The sequence below is a fragment of the Pygocentrus nattereri genome, chromosome 5 (genome assembly GCF_015220715.1).
Source record: "Pygocentrus nattereri isolate fPygNat1 chromosome 5, fPygNat1.pri, whole genome shotgun sequence".
Taxonomy (NCBI): domain Eukaryota; kingdom Metazoa; phylum Chordata; class Actinopteri; order Characiformes; family Serrasalmidae; genus Pygocentrus; species Pygocentrus nattereri.
In genome coordinates this window covers 36420513-36443595 of record NC_051215.1, presented here as the reverse complement: position 1 = coordinate 36443595, position 23083 = coordinate 36420513, and the positions used below count along the sequence as shown (strand labels likewise).

At 37.9% G+C, this 23083-nt stretch overlaps 1 protein-coding gene across 9 annotated transcripts in view; it reads right to left on the bottom strand.

The window, feature by feature from the left end:
• pcdh15a (protocadherin-related 15a) overlaps nt 1–23083 on the bottom strand; it is a 332115-nt gene that overhangs the window by 114840 nt on the left and 194192 nt on the right. For all 9 annotated transcript variants that reach the window (XM_037538811.1, XM_037538812.1, XM_037538818.1 and 6 more), the window contains 5 exons: nt 19411–19519; nt 19165–19277; nt 14124–14330; nt 10772–10906; nt 5340–5489 (listed from right to left, as the gene is read on the bottom strand). In XM_037538811.1, coding sequence (XP_037394708.1) covers nt 5340–5489; nt 10772–10906; nt 14124–14330; nt 19165–19277; nt 19411–19519 — 714 coding nt within the window. The remainder of the gene's footprint in view (nt 1–5339; nt 5490–10771; nt 10907–14123; nt 14331–19164; nt 19278–19410; nt 19520–23083) is intronic.

Below are 23083 nucleotides of genomic sequence, written 5' to 3'. Positions count from 1 at the left end.
CACATCTAGCGCCAACAGCGTTAGCCCTGGTAATATGCAACAGACCACACACAACAGTGTTCGACTGAAAACAACAAACATGTCAACTTCCAGCAAATTAACAGTAGCAATTGCTAAATGTACAGACACAGCATGCAGGCCATTTTACACAGTGAAGGATAAAAGTCCGCATCCAATGACTCAACTTATGAGTTGCCCTTGAGAGCCACAGTCTTCACTAGGATATACAAGATGTATGAAACAGAAGGGGGTAAAACTAGTCAAGGAGTTTGAGCCAGTTACATGAACTTGTTACATAAAATTGTATGAAGCATATATTGCCCACTGTTCTTAATATGACCTCATTGCACTTTGCAATTTAAATTTCAACAGATTAAAAAACACAAAAAACCGAGGGCCCTCCAAAGCAGGAACTTACGTTTACAGCACTTGTTTGATGCTCTTGTATAGAGCGACTTACAAATTATTATTTTTTTGTGAAGGTGGACAAAGGCGTCATTACAACCGATAAACAATGGAGAATTATTTCATTTCAACCTGCTGGTCTTATTTTAATTGGCGTAACTTTTCTAGCCTTTACAGTACCGGTTTAGCAGCGTGGGAGACCAATCGCATTCGTTATAAATATCATGCATGATGCTACTTAGCCAATCAGATCTGTAGATCTCATTGCAATGAGCACTGAGACTCGAGTGAATAACGGACACAGGGGGGAGGGATGAGGTTAAAAACAGCAGTCAGAGAAGAAAGTGAGTTAGAGGGAAGTTATTTTACATTTAAAAGGAGAAAACTGACAATAAATGTTGTTGAAATATGACTGAATTGTACTTTATTTGATTTCACATTCAGTTGTTGACTGTATAAGATGTTGATATAACTACTAGGCTACTTCAGTAAATAGTATATGGCACTGAATCATGATGCAAGTTAGACTTTCTGATGTTCCGGACATTTGCTTGAGGATATTTTCTTTAACTGGACCTTATTGAATTTTAATTAAAGACTCTGGTATAGAGTGAGGACCGAACAGTTGTCTACAGTGTGGATGGCAGAGGGGTTACCTACTTTTTCCCCACTGTGAAAAGGGTTAATGCAAAATGTGAGAACACTGAGCAGTACTTGTTACAATGTGTTCTAAACAAATTATTATGTGTTGCTGATGCCACACAAAACTCTGATTTGATGCTGCTAATTTTAAAGGCAAGGAAAATGATGCCCATGTTGTTTACCAGGGCTCACTTTGCAGGAAGCTGTACGAAACCCAAAGCCAGTGCTGCTGTTCAGTCAGTCTCAGGGGAGGAGATTGCTGCAAAGGTTTTATCCAAAACATATGCACATAAGCATAGAAGCACCATCGCTCTATACACTGCGTCAACATCAATGTGAAGAAACACTCAGTGCATTCTTAAATTCACTTTCATTTTCACTAAAACTGTGAATGCTCTATAGAAGGATTTCCCAGAACCCGAATGTTCCTCCTAGAACATTCACAGGACTCAATAGAAAAAGTTCAAACTGCTTTCCTTCCATTATTGTATCGATCAGTCAGGGTTGGCACCACTGCCAAAGAGAATGACCCTGCAGCTTTACTTCAACCTTTGAAACACAATATGCTTTTAGTCAGAAGAACAAGAGCAACTACAGTAATATTTTGGAGCTGCCCAGCAGCCAACTTTATTAAATGTAGATTTAATGCAAGTTATTAATGAGATTTAAAAGAAATACGCTTATCTTGGTTAAATCTTCAAACATAAAAAACATGGTCAAATATAAATTAAAGAGAACAAAAGAAAGCTCTAATTATCTTTTAAATAATCCTGCTTAGAAGTAAACCCTTAACTTTCTTACTCAATCATCTTAAAAAGGGAGTGCTGTGCTAATGCTAATTCCATGCCCAAGCTGAGTCAGCGGGGGCTGTAAACATACCTTAAGGCTAATTAATTAAAGTCTCACTAATATGAACACACCTCCTCAAGCCGCTATTCTCATAATTACGCCGAGTCCCACTTGTGCACAGAACCCTGCATGACTCCAGCACCACTGATCCATATCATCGCCATTAAGCTGACTGTCTTTCTGTTAAATACTATGGGATGAAAAGATAGCTTGGACACACACAAACAAACATACACACAGTAGAGCAGGCAAGTTGACGTGTGACCTCAAGCTCATTCCAGGAGAGTCCAATCGGCTTGATTTTTAGCAGAGATTAAAGCTGACATTTCTCTGGCTGATTTTACTTTCATTTCTAATCCAGCAGTGAGAAGGAAAACACAAGCAGTGAGAGCAGCAGGTCATCAGAGCAGCACTAAAACAAACTAAGCCCATAGAGACCAGACAGTGGGGGATCTGACAAAGTATGGAGTGAGGGCTATATTGCACCATATATATATATATATTTATGGTGTAGAAATGTAAGCAATCAGTGCAACCTGTTTATATATCATACTTTTATTTGCCCATTATTATATTTGGCATTTTCAGTCAAATATTACAAATAACAAAACATACTATTTGCTATATAACCTCAGATGCTTAATTTTTATTAGGTGAAAAATTAAGGTGCTAGAAAGCTCATTAGGTTGTAAAATAAGACTAAGTAAAAATGTTTACTTGGGTTTAAAAAAAGATTAGCTTCTAAGGGTAATCTGTACAGTATTTGTTGGGTCATTGTGTGTAAACTTGCAATTCTTTGTGTCTTCATGACAAACACATCTGAATTTTATATGAATTACCCTCGAATCTGAATAAATCCTAATGAAAATAAAACAAAAATGATTTATTCTAAAACTTGCTGTAAAACCTTTTGCCAATGTTACAAATGTTGAATGAATGATCCATCGTGTTCTTGAGTCAAGTTCAGTAGACATAAGGAACACTGAAATTCTGGAATTTTAAGTTTATATGCATTTTTTTATTAAATTAAAAATGTATGAACATATTTTTAGATTTAAAATATTGTAGGATTTATAAGAGTATTGATTATTTTTTCATGTCCTCAAGTACTTTCTCTACCCACTGTCAAACTTCAAAAAGACGAATGAAAGATAACACTGTAATACTGGTGGGAGAACAGGAGTGCTGTGAAGGGGTGGATGGGGTCCGGAACCTTCAGATTAACCTCTTGGACCCCCTGAATGTCTCAAAAACAACAATTTGGGGAGTCCTGAAAATAAGCTTATTATGACATTATGCTGTCCATCAGGGGAAAATAGACGCTCAAATAAACTTTCTAGTAAAGGTCACTGTTTAGCTGCTTCAACCACAATCAGCAAACTTCTGTCTTTGGTATTCTTTACTAACTAGAGGTGCAGCACTAGTCTGCTTCAGGATGGCGCTGTAGAAAGCTGGTTCACTCAGTTGGTCCTTTACAGCCTATGAACTACTTTATGATATGCTGTAACATATATGTAAATCTAAAAACTAGCCCACTTTTCCAAGAGTTTGGTGGAAAGAGTTAAATATTGCTTATTATAACACAAAAGAGAAAATGTTTAAGATTCAAAATGTGTGGAAGATCACATTACCAATCTAGAAAACTAGAAGAAGAATTGATAAACAGCAGTGCTATGGCAAGTGAGATAGCCCACCAACGCTGGAGAAGCCAGTCAACACGGGATCTCCTAAATACCATGGGATATTTTACACACTGCTGGTTACCATATGTATACACTTTCTTCATAATATCATGTCTCTTTAGAGTTCTCAGTGGCTTGTTTATGAAGTCTCTGTTTGTATTCATTAAACTTATTAATCATAGTCCTCTTTAGCATAAAACCTCATATATACTACCTGTTCCAACTGTGGAAATGTATGTGTTTTTCTTGGTAAAGTGCAGATGTGGTTCAACATGGTCTTCTTTACGCAGCTGAATTGATGTCTTTGTTGTTATCACCTGTCATCATCTGCCACTGACATTGCCCTATATTGTTGCTGCCCAACATGTGTGGTAGGTTTAGTCTGGCACCTCTGCTATGAACTTTCTGTCATAGGAGAACCTGACAGGACTTAAAATTCCATCACTTTTTGCTTCCCCAATACATGCAATACATACTTGCCTTGACAAGGTGCAATATCATGAGAAAGAGTATTTACAGTACATGTGGCACAATTCTTGCCCAGTTTTCTTTGTAGCTGCCTGACTGTCAACTAGCAAGAAAAAGATCTAGACTCTTCTACACTTAGGAATTTTGGAAGACTTGGTAAGATGGCAGGAGCTCATCCTCTGCCTTTGATCAGCTTGATGAGACTTCAACCATACTGCTTATGCTCAGCCACCCCAATAAGTTGAGTGAAGTGTCAAGGCAGGGGCTAAGAACTGTTCCTCATCAGTCTTTCACAACAGCTGAGCAGTACTTCGCCTTTAGTTGGACAGCACAAATTTTGTTATTGCTTTTATAATTTTTCTCATTAGCATTTACTTTAATTCATGATGCATGCATGGGGCAAAGGCTGGTTATTTTTGTGCTGTTTATCAAGTTTGCTGAATTTGGGTGGTAACAATGAGCATGATATAAGAAGCTTAGGAGACTGTATTTCTAGATTAAAATATATGTAAATGTAAAATATACATGCAAATGAATATTTAAATGTATCCCAATATATTGTTGCTCAGAAACTGCCTCAGTCTGAGACTGCCCCTACCAGTGCAGTTTCTAAAGCTTTACCATCCAGACTTCAAACAGAGATCCTCTTAGCTTTTATTTGGTATTTAGCTTATTAAACTGTACATACTGTTTGACCAGAGGAGGATGGGCCCCCCTGAGAGTCTTGGTTCCTATCAAGGTTTCTTCCTCCAGTCTGAGGGAATTTTTCCTTGTCATTATCACCTCTGGCTTGCTCACTGGGGGATATATGTTATAACTGTATGTTTTCAAATGTCTGTAAAGCTGCTTTATGACAACATCGTTGTAAAAAGCACTGTGCAAATAAACTTGAATTAAATTGAATTGAATTGAATATCTCTTTGTTACTAAGCAAGAACAGCATCATAACTGTCAGTCAGGGTACCTGGAGTGCTCCGCAAAAACAGACAGCCACAAAGGGCGCATAAAACACAAGGTGCCCACCATGCATAAGCAACATATAAAATGTGATACATGTTGGAATAAAGCTCTAGGCTTATTTAGGCTGACATGTACAGGCTTATGTAGGTGTCATGCAGTTTATAACAAATGAAGCACTTTTAGAAAATCCTGTATATGATATTGAACACTTCAGATTATATAGTTTAGAAATGGGCATGTGGGTAAAAAAAAAAAAGGATGAATAAACACAATAGTCATCTGCTTTCTTTCTGAATGCATCATGAATCATTCATGTGAGAGCGCATTTCTCACCTGTATTACAGTCTCTCCTGGCTGCATGTTGGTGAACACCTCCACAGTATAGGACACCTGAGAGAAGGTGGGTGTGTTGTCGTTGGCGTCGATAATCGCAATGTTCACGGTCACTGGCAGGCTCTGCTGTACACCGTCAGAGGCCACCATCTGTGGGAGCAGCAGGAAATGATATAAGTGAAGTCAACTACTTGACAGACTCTGAAGAGATTGCTGCTGAACATGACTCATATATTTGGAAAGCAAACACTGCATTAATACATAACATTGTAGCTCTTTTTTTAGACCCACATCCAGAAGAAAATCTGGAAAACGAGTATGAGGACTAACAGGAAGCAATTTTAAGCAGAGAAATTTCAGTGATTATGTGCGGATGCAAATAAAATGGTGCACTGGTAGAAAACTGCTCATTACAGAAGACAAGTACTTCTCTTACTAATGCATTACCAAAACACTCCTATTCAGCTATTCCAAGCATATGTTTGACTATCTTCCATTCCTGCTTGTTTTCCTTCTGCACCTCAATCAGAGAGTTGAGCTAAAGGCTCTAAATGTTGGTGATGTTCCCAAACATGTTCTCCAGACACTCACAGCTGTAAGTGTGGATCAGAGCTCAATGGCTTTGCATGCAGAAATATGCCAGTGAACTCTGGTTAGTAGAGACAACTTCACTGTAGCAGGAGTCTTATAGCAGATTAGTATGATGCGTGCAGCCAGCTGGCTTTTCTACATGAGCGCACTGTGGAGCTCTCTGGGCAAGTTGGGCGCATGAGTGTGGTATGAATACACGGTCCATGCTGGACGATCTTTTGACCCAGGCGTTAGCAGGGTTTCTGCGTGAGTGATTTTCATTCCTTGAGAAGAAAAGCTTATTAAGTCCAACTTCATTTGACCTCTAAGTCTACAGCTTTACTCCTGTCTGCACGACTCCTTTTAAGGTAGAAGCTGTATAACTAGAGAACTAATGTGCTTGAATAGCTGGAGAAGAGCAGTTCTGTTTCATAATGGGCTCCTGCTGTGTGCTTGAGACAGACATCTACTCTAAAGCTTTGAAAGTTAGATTCTGCTTTGAACTTTGAATACGACCTGCATAAGGTATCATTTCCCTCTCTAAGAGCTTCACAGCTGCACTCATTTAATCAGATCTGTCAGGGGTATCACTGAGGAAGTGAACGCGAGCAACTGTACAATTACAAGTCAATGACAGCAGATGAATGCCGTCAGAACTGTGGGACGTCCCAAAGCTCTGATGTTAACTCTTAGAAATCTAGTATTATCACTTTCTTTTTGACATTCTATTCAAATGTAATTATGTACTCCATATGAGGAAAATGCATTTTTTTTTAAATAACCCACACATCTCTGATACAAATGATTTTTTTCTTTTTTATGTCCAGCACATATTGTTTATGAACAGTTCAGCCTAAAGGGCACTGAGTGCAAATGTTACAACTAATCCCACAGGTTGGAATAGCTATAGCGAACTGAGCGGCTGAACAGTTGCTAAAAGTCTGGTAAATCAATACAAACCCACATAATTCAATACAATTGTATACTGTTTGAACCAGAAAAGCTTTCCAACTTAAAAAAATATTCAATATTCATTAATTTATCAAAATAAATATGATTTGTGAAAGAGGCTGTGTCAAACATTGCTAAATTAAGTTTTGACCACAAAGTAGAACATCAAATATTACCACGAGATAAGTGAAATATATATTTTACTTATATCACTGTATACATTTTACATTATTTTGATGTCTGACCTTTTTCATTTTAATTTGATATCAGATGCTGATAAAAAGAAAATTTAAAGTCATTTTTTTCTTACTGTAAAACAAGACAGTACAATAACTTTACTTATGTGGTGTAGATCAAGTGTGTTCACATGCACTAAATAATTGATCATAGTAAGATTTCTGCAGTTATCTGATTATTCAAATTGTCACGTTAACAGCATAGAGTTAGAAATTCACAAAATAATTCAAGCATAATAAGGTCTAGAAATTCAATAAACAGAGCTAGAATTTAGCTCAGTAAATGGATTTCTCAGCCCATGTAAACTGTTATTTAGATTTCTTTCAGACCGCGATACAGAAATAAGCAATCAGTATTTCCACGAGATTACAGCAAAACACTTTTGGAGCGAAGCTGAAACCAACTACATGCTTGATGACATGAAGGATTTAAATATTCTTCATCATCTAGATGATGCATGTTCATATTTTCAAGTAAAGTGACACATTCTTTTCTTAAAAAAAGGTGCGGCATGAAGTTTGAGATTTACATTTCGTTAACATCACGTCTTCTTCTGTGAGTTTATAGGCTGGTTGCAAAGCAGATATCTGGTTACTGCCGGTCTCGTGTAGATCTGGAGTTTTCCTTCTATCTGATTACTCAAGTTCAACGCATTGATCGGACAAAATCTTAATTCCTGCAGTTATCGGATTATTAAGACCATGTAAATGCACTTAATGAAAGTTCCGAATCTGTACTTCTGACAGAATTCCTATAACCTCCATAAGAATAATGAATTAAGTTTCTTGAAAAATCCAACTTTTATTTTCTTCTTATTATTACTCTATGGCCAAAAATGTGCAGTGCTACAATGTATATTGCATATTATGTGGGATAGCACAGTAATATATAAACCCACATATATCAAACAATCAACAGTTGTCTGCAATCTGTCTTTGTGTATGTGCATGAAGTTTGAGAGTGCAAATTTCTAGGGATTAAAAACAGATTTTTTTTTCCAAGGGCATTACATTAAGTGAAGAAGATTCACTGAGGATAGAAAGTTCAAAACAAGAAAATGTTCTTCTCCACAGTCCTCTCGGCAATTATGTGGCTATTCTCACCTTAAGTGGTCGAAAAAAGACAAAGAGAGAAAGAAAAAGGAAGAAAGAAATGAAGCAAACAAACAAAACTAAGCAAACAGTTTCTAAACAACCTCTCCTGTATTGCCGGAGGCAGTGCTAGCTGGTATTGACACGTCTCTGCAGGTGAAGAGAAAGAAGCCCTCATTGGAACTAAGAAGAGAGGGTTCAGGATAAAAAGGGGGATGGAGGGAAAAGTGATTCGATAAAACATACTCTGACATGCTGCAGATCAGGACTGGAAGGCCATTATTCCAAGTGTTTTCCAAAGAGAGAGAATATTCACAGTACAACACTGTATAACACTATGTTCCTTAAGAGAACTCTCTGAGATTTTTTTTTTGTTTTCTCTCTGTGGGTGACAAAAAAATTGGAAAAGAAAAAGTACTTTAAAACAAGAGCAAGTAGGTCTGAACAAGCAGGTCTTAATGTCTGTAAAAGAGAAAAAATAACATTTTCTAAAATAGTTTTTTCACAAGTATTATTCAAATAGGGAAGGGGCTCATTCTGAGTGTGCCATCTCCGGCCTCCTTGATTACGCATAATTGTTCTTCTCCATTCAGAAATACAATCACTTAATTTGCAACAGATTTAAGTTGTTTTTTTTTTCTTTAATGTGGCTCTTTAGAAAAAATATCACACCAAAAAGCGATGGTGTCTCTGTTCCATCCAGCAGCCTATTGTTAAGCCCATTAAAGGTATTAATGCTTATGATTAAGCATCATCAAGCTTTAAAGTGTCCTGGAGAATCCTGCTTCCAAACAAGCAAACTCATAACAAATCACAACACTAATAACGATGGGTACCACGACTCCCATGACTGTTTCAGACAGGGACCCAGGCCCTGTGCTTTGGCTGTCCATTTTGATTGTTGCTGGCAGAGTGATGCCGCAGCTGAGATCAGAGGGGCTTGAAACTAAAGCCCTGCTCGCTATATACGAAAAATGGAGAGCCCTCTTAAGCAGCCAGCCGTGGAATGAGCACCAGCAGGAACACACACCGTCTCATCCCTTCTTAAATTACTTGTTTTGTTCTTTCAAGCGAATGATCTCATGCTGTTTGTGATGTTAGGTGTTGAAATATTGATACCCTTAAAGCCCCAGCACTCCCAAAGGAGGTAAGATTAGTACAAAAACAGTTGTTATTTTTTGCCATTACATAAACAGATAAAGAGAAATCTCACAGGAGAATGTCACATTCACATCGGACTCATACAATGTCTGTCTACAATTTGTACTGTGAAAGAAAAAAGTGAGACTATAAACAACAGACACTAGAGGTACACCAGTTTAAAAGAATGTCACTGTCTCACAATACTAAACTTAAACAGCAAAAGTCATTGCACAATATAGCTAAACACAAACATAGCAGCCTTTTTCATTATTATTATTATTATTATTATTATTATTATTATTATTAAACTAAGTTTGCTAAAAAGCCCAAATTTGTTTTATTTTTTTTATTATTATTATTCTATGTTTAAAAATGTGTAGTACTGCAAGGTATACTGTATATTATCTGGAATAGCACAGCAATGGCCTACCAACACTTTAGCAACCAACTGGGGTACCATAGCAACAGCCTAGGAACACCTTTGCAACCATCTAATAACTATCAGGCAACTTCATGACAACCAGCAACCAAAAGAAAAGCCTGAGCACACATACAAAACAAGATGCCTCAAATATTGCTTGAGTGGCTGCTATTAACCTGCAAACTGAAGACTCTCAGTCGAGATTCACAGCACTTTTCTCCAATATCTTGTTCAAACATGGCAAGTAAAGGCCACTCAACTCAGAGAATACACACATGATTGCGTTTCTGATCAGAAACTTGCTGAGCTAACTTTTTTCTGACTTTGTTTGGTATTATTTGGTAAAATCCCTCTTTTGGTTATTCCTATAAATCACTTCTTGCCCAAATGGCTAAGGCTTATTGTTAAGTTAACCTATAAGCTGCACTACGACTATATCTGGTTTTATCAAGCACGACTACAGCAAACAAAGCAATTTTTTCCCCAATATGTTAAATTAGCACATAAATAACAATCATGCATTAAAAATACAGAGGTGTGTTTTCTGTAAAGGATGTTTTAATTTCATTTACATTTACAGCATTTAGCAGAAGCTCTTATCTAAGGCAACTTACAAGAAGTGCTTTGTCTATCTAGAGACAGTATCTTTGCTAGTTACCAATAGGTTCAAGAAATGACAGTCCTGAGTCAGGACTTTCAGGAATTTCCACTTCAACAAAATGTCATTTTAACCAAGGGAACCCAGACTTCTTCATGACTGCATGAGGACTGATTTATGACATAAACTACACAACAAGCATGTTTTCTGACATTTAAAACGTTCAACTTCCTAGCCTTTGCATGAGATGCAAACTATCAGCAATTTCCCATACAGCCATAAGGCGTCTCGAACCTAGCATAAACTGATAAAGACATATAGAAAATATAAAAATGTAATAATATAAATTAAAGGTCATCTCAACGCCCCTAACAGAGAAGTAACTATTAGAATGTAGATGTATGTGGGTATATGCTCCTACCGTGAAGGTGTACTGCATTTGTGTCTCTCTGTCCACAGGCTTGAGCAGGGTGAGGTAACGAGTGATTCCAGAGGTGGTGATGGAGAAGATGGAGGTGTAGTCACCCAGTGTTATCCTCACTTGTGGGTCTTTAGTCTTTAAAGAAGAAAGATAAGAGCTGAAGGATACTTAGTGTTACCAAAAAAGAAAAACACACCATCTAAAAACCACACAATTACTTCACATACTCATGCACATGCACACAGCACACACCCACACAGCTGTGAAAACAATACAGCTAGAGAGCAAAGTAAACAGAGTAACTAATGGACACAGTTCCCTTGCTTTTGATCACTCTTAGCTAGATTAGAATATTTCTAAAAACTAGAAAGAAATCAAGAACGTTTCAGAAGTGCTATTACAAATAGGTACGCATGATGATACTGGAATCATATCTGTATCAACAGACAAGATGAATTGTTAAAAATGTTATTGGTATGAGACAGATGATTAGGTTTGATTGACATTACAAACCAATAATTGATGAAGCATTTATTGTATTCTGGAAAAGCAGAGTATTTAGGTGAAACTGGGCTAACGTGACAAAATCATATATAACACTATATAAATAAATATTATATTTCTCTATATAATAAAGTTAAAAATAAGAAAAATATGTTTTTATAAATATACAAACATCAGCATCGACATCAATAGATATTGTAGCCCCAAAAAGTATTATGGATTACTATGTGTGTCATAGTTAATATGCATTAGGAAACAAGGCGAAAACAAGCACCGTTTTTTTAACCAGACAATTTCAAGACCTCCCAAATGGTGACTGATGAATTTCAGATCATTATCCTGCTGAAATGCAGGTTTGCCTTTGCATGCTTCTGACTTAATGAACACAAGCTCACTAAAAACACTCAGAAAAACAGCCCTGGGCTTTGATGTTTCCATCTCTGTGCTTTATAGTACCCTCAGTACAGTCTGGCTGGAATTCCTCTCCTGGCTTTCTCCACACAAAAACTCTACTATTGGTTTGGTATTATACTTAGTGTTTTTCTCTGAAATTTTATTATTTTATATATCATATTATGTGTAAAACCTTTTTTGAAATAACCTAATAAACTCCATCAAAGTTTACCGGTGACATCCAGATAATGTTTAGGGCCAGAAATCAGCATCAGTCCAGAATTCCTGTTTTCGTGCATTGTTAAAAATATGTATACATAAGTATACAGATAGTGTAGTTTAGTTGTAAATTTGATGTGTGCTCATCAATATGGCCACTTTATTTATGAATTTCTGTATTAGTTCCATTACTGACTCAATCAAATCATCTCATCAGTCTCTCTTTCAGTACTTAATCACACTCACTAATTAGAAACAGACAGAAAGAGAAAGAGAAGGAAAAATGGAGAGAAAATGAAACAGGAAGGAGAGAGAGCAGACTGCCTGAGAGAGGAGATTAAGAGAGAGTGGAAAAGAGGAAGGAAGAAAGAGAGGCAGAGAGTGTGGTGGGTGAAGTGTCTCGCTGTATCAGACAGAGAGAGAGAGTTTAAAGGTGAATGAAGCTGCAGTGGTAAAGTGTTCAGTGTTCAGCCCTCGGGAGAGTGAAGCTCTTTTGAGCTGGAGGGTTCTTTTGTAAAGAAGGCCATGCCTCAGACTTTTTCAACATTATAAAAATGCTGCAGACAGTAATGGACCATTACAGTGAAGCAGCAGAGCTGACTGTGCTCACAGTCATCCACACAAATGATTGAAAAACTGAGGGACCGATCAAGATATCGGATGCCCAAAAATATCTGATGCTGATATCAATATTAGCAAAAATAATAAATGTTGACTTATTTTACATTAGGTTGACTTTACAATGTTAAGAAAATTGTTTAATCCGAATATTTAGCAGTTTAATACTACTACCAGAAAGTGCTCGCTTTACAGTTGCCTTCCGTTCTTTTCTTTTCTGCAGCTATAACAGCCTCCGCTCGTCTGGAAAGGCTTTCAACAAGATTTTGAAGTGTGTCTGTAGGAATCTGTACCCATTTGGTCAAAAGAGCATTTGTGAGGTCAAACACTCTTGTTGGACGAGGAAGTAGCTCACAAACGAAACTTCAGTTCATCACAAAGGAGTTGAATGGGGTTAAGGTCAGGGCTCTGTTCAGGCCACTGGAGTTCCTCCATACCAAACTCTGTGCACTGGGGCACAGTCACACTGGAAAAAAACAGCCTTCCCCAAACTGCAAAAGTTGGAAACATAATTGTCTAAAATGTCTGTGTATGCTGTCGCATTAATGTTACAATTCACTAGAACCATTGTTCCTCCTTGACCAAACTTTACTGCCGACACTACGCATTCCAGTAAGCAGCGTTACCTGGCATCCACCAAACACAGATTTATTCATCAGACTGCAAGATAGTGAAGTGCCATTCTTCTCCAGGGGACACATTTCCAGTTTGGTGCATTACACCACTTCAGTCGATGCTTGGCATTGCACATAGTGATCTTAGGTGTGTGTGCAACTGCTCAGCCATGGAAACCCAGTTCATCAAGTTCCCAATGCATAGTTTTTGTGCTAATGTTGCTTACAAAGAATAAGTTCTACACTTCTCAGCACTCAGCGGCCCTGGTCTGCGTGTTTTAGACTTCTGAAAAATGGTATTGAACACATAATTTTCACATCTGTCAAGCCATACTCTCTACTTAACCATAAGCACAATGAGCTCATACTTCCAGCTGTTATTTTGAAAGTGAATATTATGAGTCTGCCCCCCATGGAAACATCAGACAATCGGTATGACTAAGCCATTTAAGTAGCCTCTCATTAAGGAGAGAGAGGAGGGACACTAAACATAATAAAGGATTAAAAATAGTCCCCAGAGAGAAGCTATTACTGAAGACTGTATTAGTCTCACCTCAACTCAAACAAAGCAGAGAGATAGAGAGAGAGAGAAAGAAGGAGCAACGCAAGTATATTGTATATATAACATAATAGATACGAAAGTTATAGCTAATGTGGTAACACTTTGGCAATACTGTACTTGACACAATCATGTTAATAAAGTTGAACTGAACTAGACCAAAGTGAGAGAGAGAGAGAGAGAGAGAGAGAACAGAGAGAAACAGTGAACAAAGACTGAGATGAAAAGCGAAGAGACAAAGCACAGCACACAAACTTCATATCGGTATGATACCCACTGGTACAGCCCCTGGCAGAAGCTGTGCAATAAACACAATCAAATATATCAAAATCACTGATTGAAACTATGGCTACATAAATGACCACAGTAATGGAATACTTCAACTCAGAAAACAGAACAAATCACACTATGTTTCTGTTATTATGTCTCTACAACTACAACCCACCTCCTCAATGTCGTTGTCGAGGGCAATGATGGCCAGTGGGCCAGTGAGGTTGGCTCTGCCCGAAATGGTTGCACCCACAGGGGCTGACTCACTGATGAAGCCCTGGTAGGAAGGCTGGTGGAAGTACGGGGCCTGGTTGTTTTCATCCAAAATCTCTATCCGCAGGTCAGCAAATGCAGGAAGAGGGTGACCATTATCCTGTTCGGCCTGCTCACAAACACATCCACACAAACAAAAGCAAACAAACAGACATGTCAGGATAAATGCGTTGTGACAGTGGTGTTAGGGAAGCTGGCCATCTCCATATGAAACTGCCAGCTCACCGCTGGCCCAGCAGAAGGGCAGTTCAGCACTGTGGACAGCAGCACTCTAGAGCTCCCTGAGGATTAGCTCACCCATAGAGATTTGTTTATGCATAGCACATCCTCACTGAATAGGACATGCTAACATACCATATACAGGGTTTTGTTTTTTGAAAGGCCCAAATTACAGAAAGCTGAATTTTCCTCAATTGGAAAAGCAAGCAGATTTTAATGTAGTATTTAAATAGTGTTCAAGTTTTAAAAATTTACAATTTATTCCATATATGTAAACAAACCTGCAAAAAACATACAGATTTACATATATCAACCTTATTTAGCCTGCAGCAGTTTGCACCACCTATACACAATGAAGTTATAAGGTCTGCTTTATGAATGAGGTATAATACACTGAGGCAATGAATCAGAACAGAGAGCAACCATCATTTATTTACGTTCCAGTCAAAATAGCACAAGTTATGCACTTTTCAGCATCATGAAAAAAGCTGAAAACATTGTCTTTTCAGTATTTAGGATGTCCACTCTTTGCCTTAATTACATCTTCCATTCTTTTAACAAGACTTGCTTCCAGGTGACCCCAACCACATTCAATGATACTGAGGTCTGGACTGTGACGTGGCTATGGGTGTCCACTGTTCTGAGAACACAAGCTGCTTCACTGTTGATTTGCAAATTTTCTTCTTCGGTCTATTTCCTTTTCCTTTCAGACAGACAGAGTTGTTCTCTCACAGAGGATTTTTTCTCATCTGAAATAAGAGTGGAGCTCGATTTTCTCCTTCTTCTCAAAGATGACAGCTTTAAGTATTGCTTATGCGATGGGAACAGTTTTGGTGTTCTACCAGGTCTTGTTAGGATTGTTAGGAGCCCACCTTCTCTATGTGTTTTTATCATTTCTTCTTTTATCATTTCACTCCAGTTGTGAAAACACCCCCTTTTGACGTCCCCCTTTTCTTATACAGGTGGATTATTTTACATCTGACCTGAAAAATAAATGATTGCCTGTTTCAATGTAAATCAGAATAATGAAGGGTGGTCTCTGACTTTGGCACAGTACTGTACAGTATCACTTCTGATTGTTTTGGGGATATGAAACAGTGAAAAATATAATGCAAAAATGTATGATATGGGCCAGTTATCAGATTTATATGTCCAATTAAGGACATGTTTTCAGTTATCTTAGCACAATGTTTTATCTTATTTACAACTTATTTACAAAATGGTTTAACAGCACAAAAGGTGTGTTTTAATTAAAAAACATCACTGGAACTAGTGTATGCTCTAAATGTCTTCTTTTACACAAGACCTGCTGAGCTCTATTTGGTAAATAATCAGAGGTAATGCCAGAGGTAACCTAAATATTTACCTCCTCTCTGATGCATCTTTCAAATGTACAGATCTGTAATCTGTAAACAACTTTATATGTTTTTGATATAACTGACACATTTCTGTATTTATTGCCCTAAAATCTCTCGCTTCCATCATACAGAAGCAAACAGAAGGCAAAGCAATGGCATATTTTCCTGAGATGCATAATTCAGGTTTCCTTCTGTTTAATAGTTTATTTTCTGGTGCATGTTTTCAGAATGCCTCTGACAACAGTGAGTGAAAACAAAACCTCATTTCCAGTCTGCTTCGGATTTTCCAGAGCAGTCAGTATATGACACGGAAATGTCAGAAGAGTAAGAGCGACCGTTTTGCATGGCAAACAGAAGCATTTAACATTTCTAAATGGTTAGTGATAATCCTTACTGCTTGTTGAACAATGATATCTTTATGTCTCTCTCTTCCTTTCTCTTTCTCCTTGCTCAATTAAATAAGAGAATGTATTTCACCTAATTGAATATGCACAATGAATGATTTCTTATATGCATGTATGTGTGCCTCACTGCTCTGCTGAGTTTCTGTCGGCATTTTTTTTCCCTATTCCTGACTGCTTTAACCACTGAAAGACCTCTGCTTGCTCTGAGTATATTTAGTGTAAAAGTGTAAATGCCCGTGCAATCCTGCCCACACATATTATGCACATAAATATTTCCACTCTGACTGACATTTGTTTGCTGGCAAGTCCTGGCCTGATAAAATAAGATTGCACTGATCTCAGTAAGGGCACCGGTGAATTGATATTAAAGCAAAATCCACAGCACTAAAGCTGGTACATCACTTAAACTGTCACCACCAGACAAAAAGTATTTAAAGCTCTTATCTCTGGGATGCACAGGTGTTTTGGTCCTTCATTCCACTGTGAGAAGTCAACTCACTTGAGACTATGGCCCAATCCCATTTCTTATTTTTATCCCTACCCCTTGTTTCACAGTGTTACCTTGAAATGAAATGGGACCCTCGAATAAAAAAGAACATTCATTCATTAACAGGTTACTAGCTGTGCTTTGTAAGCGACCCTGCCAGTCTGCAGTGACAGCAGAGGAAGGTAAAGTTCAGCAGCCTCACAGTGCTTTAGTTACATTTAGGGAATCATATGCCTTTAAAGGGGGAGATGCAAGTTATTTATTATCACCCACCCTTGATTCTTTGGTGACATGAAGCTGAAGTCAGTTATTCGCCAGCTTCTAATTTTCCGACTCCATCTTAAATGGTGCAGCAATTCTGACACCTGAGGAGCCAGAATGGAATTGCTGCACCATTTAAGGTGGCATGGAAAATTTAGCTAGCTAGCCACCGAGACATCAGCATACTATTAGGCACTTTTATGCCTTTTATAAAGAAATGTACCATACCACAACAAGAAACATGAAACAAATATTGTATTATCTTAGTTTAATGTTATCATAACTAACATAGAACATATTCACATTTGTGGGTTTGTGGGTCTTTAGTGCAGCTTTCTTGCCATTTTTTTCTTTTTTCTCCTAACACTCCGTTTGCAGTGAACCTCTGAAAACCCTCCATTTGGAAGAACATGTAGCCCTAACACTTCACCCTACCCCTCTATCTCAACTAAAATCAGAACACCCTACCACTAGACCTGAACGCACAAAACAGAGGGGTAAGGACTAAGTGTTAGGGCAAGGGGTGAAATGGGATTGGACTCATCCTATGAGTGTCAAAGGATGTGTAGCTGTCAAGAAGCTGTTAAAGAACATTTGCAAAGAAGCTGCTTGTGCTCTCAAATCAACTGACTGACCACCTTAGAGCCTTGAACTCAACCTCACTGAATGTGTCTGGGATTACCTGGGTTATGAGAAGATTGTGAGAAGTGGGAAGAGAATACAATCGACTTCTGAGAATGAACTTTGGAGATGTGGAAGAATATTCCTTCAGGTTTCTTTGAAAAGCTGAAAAAAGTCTCTTCAATAGAATGTAAGCTGTAATAAAACAAATAAAAATAAAAAAACATGGATATGTAATTTCCACACTTCCATGTAATTTTCTATTAATTATATGTTTCTTTTTCCTGACATTGGAAAATCAATACTAAATAGTTAATGGCTATTTTGGCAGAAAATGAAATAAATGTATAGGTGGTTTCGGATTTTGAACAGTACTGTACAATTACTACATTATTATAGAAGTCAAGTGATGTGAATGGTCATATGTGTATATATCAAGTATTTTACAATGCTTTTAAATGTGTCTCAGCCAGTCACACTTTATAACCAGAATGATCAGATTTATAAAGCCACAGAAATGCAACTGAGCAGGTCTAGGCTTTTGACAGCTAATGAAAGAGTAGCCTACAAATTCTCTCACTTAATAAAATCAATCTGTTTATTGCTCTCTTGCTCTCTTGCCTTGCTCTTTCTATTCTTTCTTGAGAAACAGTGCAAGAATGCTCTTAGCCTAATCATTCATAATGAGAGTCCACTCTGAATGGTGCAACTGTACCACAAAGTGCTATAATTAATGTAATCTGCTGTAATTATCTTGGGCTCGAGTCTAATTAGAAAAGTTTAGTGGAAATGCAATCTGATTAGACACAACTTCCCATTCACAGTACTCAGAGAGCTTCTAGTGTGTCTTAATTTAGCTTTAACTAAGAATGCAGTCTTATACAAAAGTTTGGGCACCGCTGGTGAAATGGTATGATTTATTGCAGGAAAATAAGTTTTCACCCTCCACAGAGAACATACTTCAGCACATTTTAATGTACAGCTACTGATTATTTGCTGAAAATAACATATTGGGAGTAAAAATATAAAATGTACCAGTGCAAAAGTTTATATTTCATGTTTGATGTTTATAATGTGTTAAACTCAATGTTTATAATGTGTTAAACAAATAAATATAAACTTGTGGTAAAATTTGCAGAAAAATGTCATATTTAAGAATAGAGAATACACACAATGAAACATGTAATTTGACCAGAGATGTTCAAACTTTTGCAACCCATAATACAGATAGTTATTAGTAGAATGCATAATGCAAATTATAAGCAAAAAGTGGTGGTGATAAAATATACTAACTGCAGTAAATTCCCATAATTCTTAATATTCAGGATGAATAATTACACCATAATGTCCTGAACATTATAACCACAGTGTGGTGAAGGCAGTGTGTGTGTGTGTGTTTGTGTGTGTGTGTGTGTGTGTGTGTGTGTGTGTGTGTGTGTGTGTGTGTGTGTGTTTGTGTGTGTGTGTGTGTGTGTGTGTGTGTGTGTGTGTGTGTGTGTGTGTGTGTGTGTGTGTGTGTGTGTTTGTGTGTGTGTGTGTGTGTGTGTGTGTGTGTGTGTGTGAGTGAGTGAGAGTGATTAGTGTGGCGGTGACCTTAATAATGAGCGTAAAGCTCTGGTACAGGTCTCTGCTGACGGGTTTCAGCAGACGCAACTCTGCTGTGCTCCTGTTCAAAGAAAAGAACTCTGGGTACACTGCTGGCTGACCTGAAGATGACAGGAGAAACAACAGAGGTCAGCACACATTAGGAAAATACAGACAAAAAGGAGGAAAATACATAATATAAAATAAAATAAACTATATTTAAGACAGGTTTTTGACTATTTTCTGGATACACACCAACTAGAAAGAAGTAGAGGATGCCAGGTCGATCTGAGGGAGGTTGGATGTTTCTGTCCTGGTCCACTGCTCGGATGGGTGGGGTCACATTCAGGGGATTCAGTTTGCTCTGAAATAAACACACACAAGGGCACAACTAACTGTCTTAAGTAAAATGAACTGTAGTAAAGTAATCTAAAAAGAAAACTATGTTATTGGGAAAGCTTCAAAATAATGACCTATCCATGACTTATCCATGCTCCAATTATGAATGTAAATATAAATGTAAATGTGTATAAACATTAACATCCATAGTACTATAGATGTGAAGGTTCACTGGACTAAATGTTACCCTATGATGGATTGAATCTGTTCTGGTCTAAGGCAACTGCAAACAGACAGAAATCCATTGAAACTGTCTATTATTAGCTGTACATCTGCATATACTGCATAGTTGTTACTGCAGGTATTTTGCATACACACACACACACACACACACACACACATATACATACACATGCATTAATGAACAGACTTGCTAATAAGAAACATTCCCTCTGGGACAGGCTCTTGCCCAATCTGAGGAAAAACCTTACTCAACCAAAACATGGAAATAAATAAAAATGCTAAATGAGTGCCTATCAGTTGTTATTAACCATGGGATGCTGTAAATTAGGCCTATTCTCACCTGGGACATTCAAAACTACCCACAATCCAACCCTCTAGCATTCGTAAGAAATGAAGAAGTCTTTATCATATAACAGCTCATAAAACCTGAATCTGCTCTCATTAATTACAACTAACTATGACTATCCACAGGGAGAATGAGGCAGTGCAGGAGGTGTAAAACAGGCTGAGGCTAAAAGAAATGCTTGAGACCAGAAGTCAAACCTCCAGTCAGCAAAATATAGAAGAGAAAGAAAAGAATGCAGAGGCTGGAGGGAAGACAGAAGCCATCATTCTGTTCTGCAGTTATCCCTCTGAGGTTATTCCAGGTTACTGTGTTTGTACTACTGGGAAGCTTAAAAAGCAATATCAATTAAAGAAACATAAAAATGAAACCTCACCTGGGAGTCACATCAAAGCAAATGTGTTTTATTTTCTAGTGACAGTCTCAAAAGCTTTGCATCCCTGTGAACTAGACCTCCACTCAGGTAAAATAGTTCCTTAATTCACAAACACATTTAAGATCTCATCACCAAACAGCTCACCTTTACACTAAACAACACAAAGACAGCTGTCAAAAACATCACCTCAAAGTATTCAATATCAAGAACACAGTCCAAACACAAATACCCCAAGGTGGACTTTAGGTTTCCTCCTTAATTAGAATTTGTTCAGACACATTCATATAAAAAGAAAGGGTGTGGAAAGGAAGCACTGCTGAGTAACAACCTGCACAGAGTGGCAAATAGCAGGGCAGAGCTCAGCGAGAAACAGAGTCAGCCTTTGGGACTCATGCAGCTTCTCAAATCTGCGCACTTAGCCGTCTGTAAACCTTTTATCATAAATTATGAAAAGCCTCAGCAAACAATAGGCACAGTGGGCACTTATTTGATAGGCTTTCCTCTGTGTTCGCAGCTGGAGGAACTGGGCAGCACACCTGCATGGACTCCAGAGGCTCCGCGCTTGAAGCATCATTTCCTTCCTCTTTGCACTAAAATGAAAATTCTTGCTAGAACCGGAAAAAATAAGCTTATTTTATAAACGTATTCATTGTTATTGTTTTTTTGTTGTTTCTTTGTTTGTTTTGTCACTACAACCTAAATGATTATGAAGTAGATTGTTCCAGTCCTGGTTCTAAAAAAATGTTCAAAGTTACCGGAAAATACTCCTTATATAGTCTTATGAAAAAGTATTACTATTACATTTGGTTGATTTTCTAAGTGACAATAAGTAATAATAAATCATAAGTTAACACATCGTCTACACATTTCTGCATATGTTAATGCACAATAACTGTTTATTGCCTGAATTTAACATATTTGTAAATAAATAAATAAATAATGTGGCCTGTCCAAAACTTGTGGCATGTTTCTATTTTACATATTTTTTCTTCCAATATGTTAAACTCACATATTAAAAAAAAGAACTGAAACAGTGGACTAGTTTATGGCAGAAAATGCCATAAAATGGGTGTTTTCTGTTGAGGATGTATTCACTTTCAATAAATTTGATGATTTCAAAATCAGCAAAACAACTCACCTGAGTGCAGGTGTTCAACTGAGGATGTTCAAGAATGTGAGCTTTTGCAATTATGACCATTAGCAAGAACTGAATTCTGAATTAATGCGGCAAGTTATAAAACCATTGTGCTGTTCATAGAATAATCTTTGAGTGCTACATTGAACAGGTGGCACAGTGGTGTGGTGGGTAGTGCTGTTACATCACAGCAAGGAGGGTCTGGGTTCAAGTCCCCAGCTGGGTTTACCAGGGTCCTCTCTGTGTGGAGTTTGCATGTTCTCCCTGTGTCTGTGTGGGTTTTCTCCAGGCTCTCTGGTTTCCTCCCACAGTCCAAAGACATGCTAAATTGCCCCTAGGTGTGAGTGAATGTATTTGTCTGTCTGCCCTGCAATGGACTGGTGACCTGTCCAGGGTGTACCCTGCCTTTTGCCCAATGGCAGTTGGGATAGGCTCCAGCACCGTCTATGACCCAGAAGGAGAAGTGGCTTAGAATATTTTTTTGTCTTAAGGCTGGAGACACCCAGCATCTTACACTGCCATCCTCTCTCATCCCCCTCCACGTTTGCTCTCTGTTTTTATCTCTCCATCTGGAGCAGCATTCTCATGCCCCTCCCCCTTTCTCTAATCTCAATCCCTCTCTCTATCCCTCTCTCCTCCTCCTGCACTTTCTTCCTGCCCTGGCGCTTTCATCTTTAGCCAAGTGTAAGCTCAAGGCAAAGTGCTGGGTCTGTGGAGCAGCCTGTGAGCTACACCGTTAAGAAGATAAAGTGTAGAAGTGAGATAGTGACATTTAACTAAATAAGTCAAGCGGGTCCCTTGGGTAATGCACACTCACTTTCAGACAAAGATACACAGACAGACTTACTCCATCAAATGTCCTTTACTTTCATGTTTAAATAAAGTAATACAAAGATTACCCCCTGTTTGCCCTCTTGTGACTGTATTACTGCACAGGCCCACACACTCAAGCCCTCACACGTGTGCGCTCGCTCATGTAGAATGTATCATACATACACTGCACATGCACACTGACTACATGAATACATGGCACACTCCCCAACAGTAGCCCTTGACCACTTGGCCTCTCTTCAGTTCCCCTTTGGGGGAATCCCTGGCCCCATCTAAAGTGCCATTCCATTACTGTATTAGCTCTAGTGAAGTTTATTAGATGAGTGCTAGGAGGGTTGAGGAATCAAGTGAACATGAGTGTGAACTTCAATAGCAGAACTTTACCATAAATCTCTGCAACATGACACATTTTCCTTTTTAAACCTGAAAAATGGTGGACAAAGTTGTTTATTATCATTAGCAGTAAACCGCTTTAAATGCTTAATATTTCAAGACCATAGGTCCTGAAGTTTCCCACAGGTCTGAAAACTGAAATAATCATAAGAGGATGTCCAAACTCTTCTCTTTAATTAATTGAGAATTAGGTATTTAAATATAACATATATTGTTTTGTTTTTTTTTAAAGTTTTGTATTATCTTTAATTTTGTAATGCATTTTTTC